General features: G+C 44.1%; 1 protein-coding gene across 17 annotated transcripts in view; it reads left to right on the forward strand.

Moving 5' to 3' along the window:
- ptprfb (protein tyrosine phosphatase receptor type Fb) overlaps positions 1 to 15353 on the forward strand; it is a 171229-nt gene that overhangs the window by 112105 nt on the left and 43771 nt on the right. For 7 of the 17 annotated variants that reach the window (XM_085806066.1, XM_085806068.1, XM_085806075.1 and 4 more), the window contains 5 exons: positions 1705 to 2010; positions 2860 to 3053; positions 9214 to 9240; positions 12944 to 13061; positions 14501 to 15073. In XM_085806066.1, the coding sequence (XP_085662192.1) occupies positions 1705 to 2010; positions 2860 to 3053; positions 9214 to 9240; positions 12944 to 13061; positions 14501 to 15073 (1218 nt within the window). The remainder of the gene's footprint in view (positions 1 to 1704; positions 2011 to 2859; positions 3054 to 9213; positions 9241 to 12943; positions 13062 to 14500; positions 15074 to 15353) is intronic. The other 10 variants (XM_085806073.1, XM_085806069.1, XM_085806076.1 and 7 more) reach the window with 3 other exon arrangements.

Consider the following 15353-nt stretch of genomic DNA (forward strand, 5'->3'; position numbering starts at 1 on the left):
TCTGCTTATTAAAAAAGAAATTTTATGGGCATGCTTTGTGAGAACACCTTGCCTTGATTCTTTTTTTTCTTTTTTCCTCCCCTTGGTTTCTCATTTTATTCTCTTTTGAAGAGCCCCTTTACCGAGAGTTAAATAAGTTTTCGGTTGTGTTAGATGCATGAAATTTATGAATGCTGTTGAGTTTGTTTATAGTCTGTTTCTTGTTTCCATTTTAGAATTGTTCATTGGTTTTCTGTTTTTACCTCTGGACTTGAGAGTTGACATACATTTTATGCTGCAGCTGTTGTTAATAATCTAATCTTATTTATTGTAGTAATCTTATTATTCCAGGGTTAAGGACACTAGGGAAGCCGCGGGTGTAGCTAGAGATTACCAACTCCACCCCACATTATCCGTGTTTTTACATGTACTGGGACACGCCGCAGGAGTTAGTGATTATAAAACATAGCAGGGTGAGGTAGACCGACTATAACTGGAACATCAGTGTGATGTCTAGACATAAAATAAAAAATCACACTCACTTCATGTGGCTAATGTAGTTTTAAAACCAAAATCTGCAACATTACTGGTTCAGTTCTTGTCAATGTTAACTCATTGAATAATGCCAGAGTTAGTAATATGTCCCAATTGCTGATAATGGTAATAGTATTATTATATTTTCCCGTAGTACTGGCTACAATCCAGATACTGATAGTGGCTGGATATCTTAGAACTGTTATTGATTATGAAATAGTACCTTAATGCATAACCTTGGTAACAACCCAGTGCATCTCAGCTGCAGCTCTGACCAGCGTCTGACAAATACTGTTATGAAGCCCAGAGCAGTTAACGCTGTCAAGCACTTGTTCACACACTGGCACATCCATAGCCACTTTATTGCTCCTTCTGCATGCTGTGAGAGGCGGCCGAGGGGGCAATTAAGGACAAATTACGCCTTTTATAAAAAAAACATTGCCTTGTAAAAATTTGGCACATTTTATATTTCGCTCACCTCACCCTGTCGTTTCATGGCCTCTCGCATAAACGCAGAGCCAAACACGGCTTCGACAGTTAGCCTTGTAATGTGTTTCTGCAGCCCATTCTCTCAGTCCAGAGGCAGCATCCTGTTTAGTATTGGACCTTTTTGTATTCAACATGAAAACAAAATGTCATATTCAAACCTCTGTGCAGTCTAACTAACCTGCAGTATGTGTGCAAATGATTTGTGAATCATACCAGCTATGAAAAGTGACTCACTTCACATAAAGGCAGGCGACCTGTCTTAAATACGCAATAGATTGGCTGGATCTTGATGGCACGTTGTTCAGGTAGAGTCAGCCTCTTAAAAGAAATCTAGTTAAGTGAGGCTTTTATTTTCCAAGCTTGTGGAGTCTGTCTCAGTTTTGACTTTCAATGGAAAATACATATGCAGTGTGATGGAAATTAGAACATACAAAAAAGCTCCTCCGTAGGGAAATCACGCTTCATGTGCGTCTTTACTTTGCATACATACTATAGGTGGTGAACTCAGAAACATTTCATTGCCGTTTTGAATATTACATTTTGATTTGCATGTTGCCTAGTGCACAAAAAGCTCCCACGCCTCTGCCTTATTTTTCTTTGTGTTTTTAGTTTGTTTTCTGTTTGCTTGATCCGTGCCCCTTCCTTCGTGTGGTTTTGCTACCCCACCCACCCACCTCCCCCTCCACCCCTCCTCCCCTGCAGCCCCATCTGCTCCCCCTCAAGAGGTACATCTGGTCAGCCTGAGCTCCACCAGCCTCAAGGTGAGTTGGGTGGCACCGCCTGCTGCTAGCCGCCACGGCGCCATTGTGCTTTACACAGTCAGCTACCAGGCGCTGGCCGGGGAGGACACAGAGCGGCACGAGGTGACGGGCATCGGTGCAGAAGCCAGCAGCTACGTGCTGGAGGGCCTGGAGAAGTGGACTGAGTATCAGGTGTGGGTGAGGGCACACACTGACGTGGGCCCGGGCCCAGAGAGTGCCCCAGTGAGGATGAAAACCAAAGAGGATGGTAGGTGGACACGTCCCCTGAAGAAGAGTTGCTCTCAGACTCTGTGTCTCTGTTGTGTGGGGCTGCTGTCACTGCTTTTCCCTTCCTCTTTCTACAGCTTCTACTCAACATTTCTCCTTTTGTCCTGTTGATCGGTTATGAGTTAATGAGGGTGTAGTGGTGGGAGAGAGGTCACCTTCTCTCTTTTTTTTTCCTCTTTCAAGTTTGCTCTCCACAGCTTTAACTCTTCACCTCTCTGATGGGTTAAGTCCCATCACCCCTGGGCCTCAGCTCTGCACCACTTTGCTTCCACTGTGTAAAAATGCCTTCTTGTTTTCCTTCTTCTGTTCTGCACATTAGAAGTGGAGCAGAACTCTCCCTCTCTCCGTTTCTCTGGTTCTTCTCCCTCTTTTTCTCACCCGTTCCTCGTTTAGTTTGCAGTGTGATAGAGAGCGGCTGCTCCTCAGAGAGAGTCGTCTATAATTAATGTGTTTGAAGTTTGCTGCAACACAGCTAATTTCATACCGGAATTAAGGGCATTACAGACATCGCTAGACCACATGCTGTCCCGCATAGGGTGTTTTGAGGACACAGTCGTCACTGAAGGTCTCAAATTGAATAGAGATGATTTTGATTCATGACCAAGTGTAGTATAACTTCTTTCAACGAAGCACCCGAGTCAATAAAAAACTCAGGAGTCATTATTTTGATAGTTTTTGGCTCCTCATCACAAAACACACTGAACTGAGGAAAAAACCTGAGCTCAGCACAATTTAAGTCTTTCCACCCTTCCTTTCAAAATGTCTGTCTCACTCTTGCATTCTCCTTTCCCTCCCTCTCTCCACCTTTTTTTTTTTTCGTGGTTTCCAGTGCCAGGAGCGCCCCCCAGGAAGCTGGAGGTTGAAGTCATCAACTCCACCGCCATCCGGGTCACCTGGAAGCCCCCCCTGCAGGTAAAGCAGCACGGCCAAATCCGAGGATACCAAGTCATCTTCTCCCGGCTCGAGAACGGCGAACCTCGAGGCCAGCCGAACATCATGGACGTCACTTTGCCAGAGGCGCAGGTACTGGATGATGTCTTTCTCTGTCCAGTCTTTTCTCTGTCTCACTTTCACTGTCTACGGCTGTGTTGTGTTCATTTCCCATTATTTTCATTCTCCACCGCTCTCCTGTTCTCTTCCATTCTCCGACTTCACACTTCATTTCCCCCATACCGAGTGACACACATGGAATTTTCTTTCTGCCGACTGCAGAGCCCCCCCCCCCCCCTCTTTTTTTTTTCATCCTTCTCCACATGTGACATTCAACTCTAAATTGGTACCCTGCTCCCACAGCTTTGGATTAGCTGTCATAACAAGATCCATTCTAATTCTACAGTAATAACTATTAAATATTTTATATGTGTTACATCAGGATGGGGCTTAGTGGAATCAATGCACCTCTCTTTGCGGTTTTAGCAGTAATACATATGCACTGCCTTGTTACCATGTTTATAAATCAGAGTTATTTTTTTGACGTCGCCCTGTACACATTAATGCATGCTGCTCCGAATCGCCGAAAGCTCTGCGACACGAGATGGATGAGAGATTGTAATCCTTAAGAGGGATTCAGAGATTCATGAATATCTTAAAACCAAAAAAAAAAAAAAATACCCACTCTCACTTTTCCCGCTCTTTGGGAGAGGAGCGACCAGCTTAAGAGCCTCCTTCTGATTGTTTGCCAGGAGTAACATTTGCACGAACACGCATTCACTCGCACCCTTGATGGCCTCCAACAAAAACATCGAATTTGAACAAGTAAGCGCTCCCCGGCCGCAGGAACACCACAAAAAAAATCAGAGCAGCCTTGCATGTGTCTCTGAGCAGTATTTGCTGATAAGTGCTGAGCAGCGGCATTTAGGGAGACCAGCTGGTTGCTGGTTTAGTTCTCAGGCAGTGCACACTCCAGTGTCCTTGAGTGGAGCTATTAACCCTCATTTGCTTTGGCAAACACTCCACCGTCTTAAGTCTTATCATTACAGAAGAGGAGTCGCTGTCAAAGTCACCTTGATATGATGTGTCAAATGTGGCACATCCCAAGTGATGCTAAGTAGCAGCTTGTGGATCCTAGTCATGTCACAGGGCATTCAGTGATAAATACATAATGAATAGTTTCTGTGGTTGTCACGCCACCCAAGCGGCCCATCCCACATGGGACTGGATGGCAATTTCTAAACATAAATTAACATTAAGTTAAGTTTGACAGCCCTGGATAACTGTATAGCGGAGGCTCGGACTGATACTTGGCTACTGAGTCTGCCTTCAATTCAGAAACACAGTCCAACACCTTTGTTTTACAGCACTAGTTCCTGGCAGCTCTTGCTGACAGTTCATAGTTATCTGACCGTGTACAAGAGTGTCTGACAGCCGGGGCATCGTTTGGTCTGGACCAGGAGAAAAAAACATGGTGGCTGCTTGTCTTCCTGTTTTCTTCATGTTGACATGTTCGGCGTGACTTTGTTTTGTGTTATGAAAACTGAACTGAACATGACCCTACTTGTTGTGCAAACAATACTCCCCGCCATGTCTCATTTGTGCCAGGTTCACACAATAAACACAAAGACACACAGCAATTTGGCGCTCAGGATAGCTCTCATGTTCCAGTTTGGTGTCCAGGGCACTTCTCAAACTCGCCGTCCCCTCCCTGGCAGAAACAACAGGATTTCTCCTCCCTCCTCCCTGTGCCTCTCAATTTCTCCCTCCCTTTCTCTCGTGGCCTCCCTTTGCATACTGTCTGGGAAGCCGGTTGAGCAATTACCAGAGGCTTGCGTGCAGGTTTGTTACCCTTGACGGAGTCACCTCGACAAATTGTTTTCGATGAGACACTGAGAGGTTAGCCTGCACAGACCTGCCCAGACGCTATTAAAGACCACACAGTCAGCCGGCGCTCCCTCCCCGACGTTCCCTGAACCGGTTTTTTTAGAACAATCCCTGCTTTCTCGCACGTTTTTCCATTCACGTATCCCGACAGCAAGTGGAAAAAACAACGCAGATAACATGAGCTAACATGCTCAGTGTTTAGATCAACCTTGTAGTGGGCGTTCCAGCTGGCTGAGAAGAGTTCGTGACTCATCCTAGACTCATGCAAATCCGTCAAAGGCACACCTGTAATTGATGATGAAAAAAAAAAAACAATTTTCTTCTATCTTGGCACATCCCTTACTGTTTCTCTCAAGAATTTGCCTAATGTGTTGTGAAATCAGTTCCATATCCACCCTTTCACCTGCATTGGATGCACAGTAAGTCTGCCAAGAGGGAAACGGAAAAAAAAAAAAAATCCAGGTCTTTTCAGTACTCACAGCGTGGCACAACCTCACGTTAGACTTCAGTCACAAATCTAAGATGATTGCAGATCCCTCCAATATCGCGATCACCTCTCCCCGTCTCTTTGTCTTTCTGTTTCTGGCTACTTCTCTCCTCTTCACCCTCTCTCAGGGTTAGCTGAAACGCCGGGGGGAGAGCTAGGAGAGCTTGCCTGTGCGTGGGCGGTTTAAGCGCCTCTTTTCTTTTCAAGCAGAAGCCCACACAGCGCCCTCATTTCCCTACTAAATTTAAACCAGAGGCCATGGTAACAGTGGGATGTAATCGACCCTTTTCCAGCCATATTTCTGTCAGGAAAGTGGCCTGAACCTGAGTGGGCAACTCCACACCACATAGCCTGCTGCATCACTATGCACTCACAGCAACCTCTAGGCTCCTGCATTTCATATAAGCATCAATACAACCTTCTAGAAAAAAAAGACATGATTGAGCTTGAAGTCATTAGCCGCCGTCTGTGCTTCTATACATTTTTCTGCACACTTCTACCTTCCTGCACAAGTTTGCCTTTATTCAGCACTACTTTTCCAGGTTCATTTTATTTGACCGCTCATGCGTTTTTTGTGGTGTGTGTCAGAGAGTGTGTGTGTGTGTGTGTGTGTGCAAGCAAGTGAGGCAATGCTTCACTGCCTCTGTGGCCTTCACTGCCTCAGATTGGAGTTGAATGGGAATCGAAAAAAAAAAAGAGAAAAGAAGCACCTCAGCCCGCTTCACTCCATCAATCATGACAGCTCCTTCTCTTCCACATCACTCGTTCCCCCCTCGTTCCCATTTTTATAGCCTCACATCTCAGCCCATGTCATCACATTTGCATTCACCCGCCTGCAAATTATACCGCTCCGTTTCCACAAACGACGCTTATCAGCAATGATGTGTTTTCAGCTTGCGTTGGCATTCGAAATATAAATGGGGGATAATTTATAATTCTCCCATGGATTTAAGCAGAAAGCAAAAGAAGTTACGATAGAAAGGGATTAAGCCCAAGATGAGATAGGAACTCTTGCGAACCTTAATGTGCTAGCTGCTCTGTTGACATAGTGAGTGGAGACGACGGTAAACAAATTAAGCAATTAGGCACGTCGCAAACTGTTATTCATGGAGTTAAGTAGCAGCTGTTCTTAAATGGTACTCTTCATTGCCCCGCTACGTCAGGGAGAGCATTAGGCAGCAAGTTTTGATGCTCCATGTGTCTCAACCAGTCACAACTGGGACCATATAGAGGCCTAGCTCATGCTTCAGTTAGCCGGCTGGTGATAAAGACCCATCCACAGGGAGCGGGGCGGAGAAGCTGGGTCTTTTGTCTTTTCATATGCCAACAGTCAAAGGAGGATGATGAACACGGTCTCTCCAGTGCACAATGGATCAACAGCGTGTGCTGCTCATTCCCTGTGTTTGCAAAAGTCTGGAGAAGAAGGCAAAGATGGACGAGCAGGAATCCCCGGCATAATGTTTTGTCTTAAAGGGCATGTGTCTGCTTTACAAATGTCATGTTCCTCATCCTCAAAAAAATATATCTCCTCGCTTGAAACTGCTCTCTTATCATGAAGCACTTTGGACTCTCTCCGTTAATGAGTGCTAAAAAACGTTTTATTATTATTATTATTATCAATAATAATTACGTCTTATTGTTGTGATATTTACTTTCAGTGGAGATTAGCTGGTTTCAAAGTATTTATGATACCTACAATGTACTATAAATATGTAAATGTGATTTTTTTTTAACAATATTGGACTGTGATTCCAATTTCTAAATTAAATTTAATTCCAGTATTTAAAGTCTACAGGTTTGTACCAGGTCAGTTTAAAGAAATTATTGCAGTTTGTGCCCTTTCATGCTGTCATTCAAGACAGATGTGAGCAGATGTTTGTAGGTTTTGTGTGGAGGAGGCTCTTCATTTCTCTGTCATTCTTGAAAACAAACGTTCTGTTCAATAAAATGTCTTCTCAGCAGGGAGTAAATCACATGTGATATTGGACTGATGACTCCTAATGTTTCTGCTGACTTGAACTAAATTTAGCTTCACGCGGTGGTCAGGCACTGCGCTGCTGAATTAGCGAAACCAACTAAATTTCAGTCACCTCCGTTGAATTAGAGTGGCAACAGACAATTCAGAGGTCACTGAACCCTGTCAAAACCAAAACGATCAAGCTCAGAGCTGCCACTAGAGGTCAGTGTAATGAACGTTGCTTTGTAATTTGGATGAACCGACACTCTGACTCAAACTCTTGGCGGCTGAACACAGTTTGCAAACTGTTGCAGCCTCATCTCTTGTCAATCCCCATCCTCTCCTCTCCCCGGTGCCTCTCCGTTCACCAGCAGCTGTCACAATAGCAACGCGCGCTAATGATCAAATAGAAATGTTTTCCATCATCATTCGATTCCTCACCCAACAACACCGCCCCCCTCCCTCCCTCCCTCCCTCCCCCGAAACCATCCATCCCCTCTCTGCTCCCCTCTTTGTCTCTCATCAGTGTCACCATTGTCATCTCTCCTGCCCCTTGTCAGCGAGGCCACCCATCAGTGAACTCCTCTGCAGTAGCTGAACTGTGGAACGAGTTGCTGGTAAACGCCAGCAGTTGCGTTCTGCATCGATGGGGTTTGATGTCACAGGGCTAGCATAGCGGCACTGGTAATAGGATTTCACGCTCAGCACCAATGGAGCCCTGCGGCACAGAATGGGCTTTCACTTCCCCCAGGAATCACTTGGCCAAGCACAGCGAGCAAGAGAACATTTTGAAAACATATTGAAATATAATGAATAAAAGGCCCTCCCTCCACTTCTGTAAGGAGAGAGAGGGGAAATACTTGAGGGATTCTACATTTGGTTTATGTCCACACTGAGATCGTTATCCTGCTGAATAGATGTGTTCTGCGATTAAGGAAGCGAGAGCTTTTTATTGGATACATAGGCAAATGAGAGACAAGGCAGTGCATCACAAACAATAATGAATTTCACCACCGCTGCTCAACCTGGTTCCAACAGTTTGTTTTATGCCATTCAACTTGTCTTCATTCCTTTTCCTTTTTACTCTTTCTCTTCCATCACACTCTCTCCTCGTGTTGTGTTTTTTCTTTTCTTTTTTTTTTACTGCATGACTCTGTTGACACCTACATTCATCTGTCTTTTGAGCGAAAAAAAAGACAAGCGCTTTTTTTTCGCCTGCCTGTTTAGTTCAGTAGGAAGAGGGGGGTATCATGCACCCCCCGGAAATATACTTCTAACCAGTGTTTTTCTAGATTGGAAAAAATGTGTAGAAAGAGGAAGGAGAGGATGAGTTTAACTCTGAAGATTTCAGTGAAAACGATGATGAGTGATGCATAGTGGAGAACCATTTACTTGACTGTTTATCTGGCATGGGAAAGAGAAGAGTGGTCACATCAAGAAGAGTTCTATTATGATGTTTGATCCAAATAAACCTCGGTTAAACACACAACAACCTCTGTCTAGACACCTTATTTGGTATCTCCAATATTGGCGTCTTGTAATTGGTAAAAGGGTTAGGTTTGCTTACTAGCATGCCACCAACATCTGATCACTTTATGAATAGTTTTATTATGATCTCTGACCCTCAAAACATGGGTCTAGACACCTCATTTGTTCAGATATCTGCAATATTGGCTGAGATATAGAGAAATTAGGTTTTTTCGATAATGGCGGCACTAATTTGCATAAAAATGATACATGGGACATTCTGACAACTTTTTAACATAGCTCATCATTTTCTACACATTTTTTCCAATCTAGAAACTGGTTAGAAGTATATTTCCGGGGGCTGCATGATACCCGTTTCTTTCTACTAACCTAGTTGTGTTGTCCCTGACTCATTTCTCTCCCCGCCCGATGTCCTGTGTCTTCTCTCCCATCAGTGGAATATTGAGGAGTCCACCGAGCATGTGAGTAGCCCTCATGTGTGCTGCTGGGTTGTCTTGCAGGGCAGGCCTTCTCCCCTCTGCAGTTTTTGGGGGTGCTGTGTGTATGCTTGCGTGTGTGGATTACGAGTTCTTTGTGTGTTCATTTCTGTGCAAAAACACTCGGTGTGAATCCTCATGATCCTCACGGCGGATCATAACCCCATCATAACCACAGCAAGAGATGTTTGTCCTAATGAGTCCTGGTTTTTATATTTATGTGTATGTGTGTGATGTTGTCCGAGAAATACAATAACCACAGAGCATGAGGATTTTCTCCACTGATGATTGCATACAAGTCTAATATTTCAACATTTTACCATAAGACAAACTTGTAGTAACAGCTGGGCATTCACTCGGATCTGAAGCACTTACTACGGCGAGCATACAGAGCACCCCCCTCCCCCTCCCCATCACTGAGCGTACAGTGCAGTCAAAAGGCTGTGTGTCACTATCCCAGTGTGCTGCTGACATTAATCAGGCTCGCCTAACCTGCTGTCTCCCCTACTGTTCCAGATGACATATCTATCTGAGGGGAGGAGCTGTGTGTTTTATCAGCTCCACACATCTCCAAGATTGCCACCAGCCTTTCATGTTCTTTTCATTTGCCTGGATGGCAGCTCACTGTTCCAGGGCTGTCACATAGCCCTTTGTTACGGCTTATTACCTCCCAGACGTAATATTGCACTAGCATAAATGCAGAGTCACTTACTGTTCCCCCCCATCAGGAATTCAATAGAAAACTGCTAGAATAACAAACAGTGTTTTCAACATGCCAGCCAGGGCAAAGAAACTGTTAAAAACAGATTAAAGCTATTCTGGGCATTTGTTTCCTTTCTTAGAGAAAGGATGTGTTAATTGAGTGGCCAATTATCACGTGTAAAGGTTGATGGATAATAGTTCTTTGTTGATGAATTCAACCTAGAGATGTTTTTTTTTTCTTCCTTTATAAGTGAGCCATCAGGATGCAAACAGATCATTTTTTCTTTATTTGCTAACACTTCGTTAAACAGAAATCTGGTTGCACAGCACACATGGCCAGATTCCTCTAGCTACACCCACATAGCATGAGTCAGGCTTGCCTCCTCTCCCTCTCCTCTTAACGTGCTGATTAACACCTGACAGACGCAGAGCTAGACGCTGTCACAGGAAGACATCTGTTCACACGTCTTTATTATTTCTTTAGCAGCCATGTTTAGGCAATAGCAGCCTGTGTGCCAGGTAACTAATGTGGTGTGACTGGCTACAGGCAGATGTCAACAGAAAAATAAATAAATAAAATAAAACATTAGCAGCATCTTTTGTTGACCCATAGCCTGCACACAGAAATTACAATTTAAAGTTGTTGTTTTTTAATTTTTCAGATAGTGATGGCATTTGAAATGCAAACGACACGCAGAGCACGTTAAATGTTGTGCTTAAGTGGGGGAAAAAAAATTATCCGAAGCAAGTATGTTTGTTTTAACAATGCTGCCCGTTTTACCCCAGGCATTTTCTATCCTAGTGGGAATGGTGGTGTAGGGAGCCTTGCAGAGAAGAATCCATTTCTATAACTAGTTGACTTGATAATCTCTGTAATGCCCTTTGGTGCTGCTCTAAGCATTTGCTCTGAAGGAAACTTTGAAGCCTCGCTTTTTCTATCTTCTGCTGAGTTTCAAAAGTGCTACTAGACCCAATTCGACCTTGCCAGAATAGGGGGGAAAAGAGATCTCTGCGGCTGCCACTGCTGAGACTGTTAAAGCCATTTTGTATGATTAAAGTAATGAGACTTCCTCCATAAAGTTAAAATGGTTTTATGATACAGTAATTTAGCATTTTCCTCCCCGTCTCTCTTAAAAAGCTAGTATGGGAGCACCAAATGTCCCTTAAAGAGAGGGGCAGTAAAAAAGCATTGTCAAACAGAGCTGGCTTATATAGACAGTTAAATGTTCTTCTATGGTTAGGAAATTAAAACTTCATTAGTTGGAGAAACAGCATTAGGGCAAAGCCGTATAACATCCCGAGAGTGCGAGAAGTTTGCGGGGAGTTCCGACAGGAAGGCTTGTAGGCATCGTCGTATTCGTCCTCTCAGTGGCCCCAGTCAGAGGCAGACAGCTCCAGCATGTGTGCTCAAGCCGCAGGCATTAATTTGTTCTTCGTATCGAGTGTGTGCTCATGTCTGGGTGTATCATAGTGTGTGTGTGTGTATGTGCGTGTGTGTGCACATGTGTACATCTACGGTGTGTCTGTATGTGCGTGCATACTCAAAAAGTGTGTGTTTATATATACATCGGTGAGTATGTGCATTCACGTATGTATGTGTTTGTATGTCTGTTTACATATGTGCTTTGTTCCAGCTCAGAGAGTGTTTAATTCCAGAGTGTGTGGGTGTGTGTTTGTTTTATTCAGACTGATGCAGTCTGGTGAAGTGAGTGCCAGCACTGCAGCAGGTTACCAAATAACAGTGTGTTACCTCAGTTGTTTGCTGTTTTCCTGACTGTTTGTTCCTGACTGTTGAGTTACTGATTTGTTCAACCACTGTGTGTCTGTGTTCCTGTGCAACGCTGTTGAACATCTTAATGAACAGCTCTATGATCATGGGATTCCAGGGGATAAAAAATATATACCAATATATCTAAATAGTGTAGATATGTCTGATGTTTATTTATCTGTAAGATTTAATTCAAAGAGTTTGAACAGTATGTCCCACAGTCACAACTGTACCGTTCTGTGGGCTTTTGCTCTTACTGCTGTGTAGTGATGATCCTAAAATCCTCTGGGTATAATCTCGTGCTTATCCATGCAGCAGACATGAACACTGACACACTGGTGATGTTCTGGTTCATTTGGTTGGTTTGTTGGTTAATGGGTTCAGTGTGTGTGCCTTACGACCGGGTGCAGGAGTTTTTCTTGACAAAGAAAAGTTCCTGCTCCTGTTTGTGTGCCTTTGCTGTTCAATGCTTAAAATGTTTTGTTTCCTGTTTATCTCAAAGGAGGTTAAATCGAAAGCAACTGGACTTAGTTATTTGTCTAGGAAGACGTTTCACCTCTCATCCAAGAGGCTTCATCAGTTCATGTACGTTCATCTGACCAGGCTGGGACTGGTCCAACTAACTGGTGTGGAGACCCAGTTAAGGCTGATGATGTCACTGGTTCCCTTTTGTGCTCCAAGTGCCAACGACAGTCGTTAAGTGACTGTCTTTGGTGGAAAGTTGGTTTTGACTTCGTTAGTGCGCTATTGTGTTATAACGACAGTCGTTGGAGTTGGAGTCAGTTGTTAACAACTGTTATATATAATAACAACTGTTCACAAGTGGCAAGTGACTCCAACGACTGTCGTCAGATGCGTACATGAACTGATGAAGCCTCTTGGATGAGAGGTGAAACGTCTTCTTAGACAAATAACTAAGTCCAGTTGCTTTCGATTTAACCTCCTTTGAGATACTATGACCTGGACAAATGAGAATATGCACAGACTTTCCTGTTTATAGGCAAATTGATCAAGAAACTACAAGTGGATGGAGAAGGGGGTTTAATCTTATAATGGTTTCTTTTGGTGTTGTGTGTTTGTTCAGGGGCTAGGCGCTTGTGTGAAAGGGGTTTTTTTTGGTTTATTTTTGAGGGGACGGGTTTGTTTGCCTCCGAGGCGGCCTCGCTATTCTCATTGATTCATTTAACCCTCGACCTTGTGATTTCTTCATTTCTGTAGGAGGCCATCATTGGTGGACTGCAGTCGGAGACCATGTACTCCGTCACCGTGGCAGCGTACACCACCAAGGGAGATGGAGCTCGTAGCAAAGCTAAAGTCATCACCACGACAGGAGCAGGTCAGAGTGGGTTTTATCAGGGTTATCGAGGAAAACATGAGATATATGCTACTGTGACCCCTCAGGCTTTAGACTGATAACCTCTGTCTCCCTCATCAGGGTTTTTGCTGGCTCAAAATGAGACGGAGGTGCTACCATCCTGATCATGTGCACACATGTGCATGTGCACTGTGCCTTCAGATGGCTTCGTATTTTACAAGCAAAATATTTCACTTTAAGTTCTAGTTAATTTAAGAGTAATTTTTTGGATTTCTGAATAACCAATGATACTTTAGATATGTCATATTATGCATTTTTTATAATAGCATCATAAATTCAATGATTAATTGAAAAAAAAAATCATATACAGATCCTTCAAATCAAAATGTTCTTCTCTACAAGAAACCATTGCTGCCTTTATGTCACATTTACAAATTCACTTAGTCTCTCTAAAATTGTTTAAACCTGCACCAGTTGAATATTTTAGCAGCTAAATGAAAAAAAAAATCTGTTTGTGTTTCGCTTATGCTTTTGTCAGTCCTCCAAAATTCAGATTTACTCAACACACAAACTGTAATTAGGAACCAGGAGGATTTGTAGTTTAAAATGTCTTAGGGGAAGTTAAATAAAGAGCAAAGTAAAAATTAAGGCTGTGTTGTGTTAATAAACTCAGACTAATACACAGAATGGACAAATTTTCCGCATCTCATCAGCAACATGGATTATTACTTAACTGGCTGTGTTAATCAAGTGATATCCACACTGTTTCAACTGCACTCTTCTCCTCTCCTCTTCACAAAGTGAAGTTACATCGCTGATTAGGATGTAACGTTAATTTTGGAAACCTTTTTAAGAAGCTGGGTGTGCTTGGATGCAAAAGAAACGATATTCACCTGTTTGAACTGCCTTGAAATATCAGGGCGCTGTAGCGTGACACACTCCGTCTGTCGGGAATAAACAAACACTCTTAGGAGGAAATTCCTCGAGGAAAATTGAGGTTCTTTTCTTCTTCGGCAGTTTTGGCACTGTGCTGATTACGATACAGCCCCACCACATCTGCATAATGCCACAAGTGCAGTTGCAAATGACAGAAATCCACAGAGTGAAACGCTTGTTAGAAAATAACCCGTCAGAGTTTCTTGAAAGCTGGAGGAGGCGCAAAATGTGACGGAGGCGGTCGCCTCGTATTTCTCTTAGCAGCAAAAACCCTGACTCATTCAAAGGGGAATTATAATTAGAAAACTGTACATGACTGAAGTGTCATGCTAGTTTCAGTGGGTTGTTTCATGTATGTTGGTTTCAACGCTTACAAGAGTCATCATTAACTGCTGTTACAGAGGTACTGTATGAGCAAGCTGCCTGGTAGCAGCTGTATTAAACTGTTTCTAATGGGCCGTCTTAAATGTGAGAATTACTCGGCAACTTATTCTTTTTCTGTCTACTTCACTCTCTCATTTCAGTGCCAGGTAAGCCCACCATGATGATCAGCACCACCATGGGCAACACGGCGCTGATCCAGTGGCAGCCGCCTAAGGAGATGGTGGGTGAGCTAATGGGCTACCAGCTGCAGTACAAACGCACCGACGAGGAGACGTACACCTCGCGCGAGCTGAGGAAGATCGACGACCACTACACCGTCACGGGGCTGCACAAAGGCGCCACCTACGTCTTCCGCCTCAGCGCTCGCAATCGCGCCGGCATCGGCGAGGCCTACATAAAGGAGATCAGCACCACGGAAGACGTGCCCTCGGGCTTCCCCTTCAACCTGCAGGTGACGGGACTCACCCAGGCCAGCACCCAGCTCACCTGGGAGCCGCCGCTGCTGGCCGAGAGGAACGGCAAGATCGTCTACTACATGGTGGTGTACAGGGACATCAACAGTCAGCAGAACAGCACCAACCGCACGTCCGACACGCACATGACCATCCACGGCCTTAATCCTGACACCACCTACGACATCCGCGTCCAGGCGTTCACCAGCAAGGGCGGCGGACCCCTCAGCCCCAGCATTCAGAGCAGGACCATGTCGAACGGTAGGACAACAAGTACTGCCACAACACATGGCAAACATTTATATGTCAACACAGCACATGTATTTGATTTGAAAACATACAATCAAGGTCACAACTTCAGGCACGAACTCGCACACAACACGTGTGAGCCTACACATGAACCTGCTGCTGTTGTGAACAGGCTCCTTTTTCTGTCTTTATCAGTGCCACATCTTTCTCATCTACCACTCAGTACTGTACAGGCCTGTGTTTATTGATTTATAGAGTACTAATCTCATTACACGCTGCAGTCACATTACCA

The sequence above is a fragment of the Trachurus japonicus genome, chromosome 17, assembly GCF_045865225.1.
Source record: "Trachurus japonicus isolate A0001 chromosome 17, Traja_1.0".
Classification (NCBI taxonomy): Eukaryota; Metazoa; Chordata; class Actinopteri; order Carangiformes; family Carangidae; genus Trachurus; species Trachurus japonicus.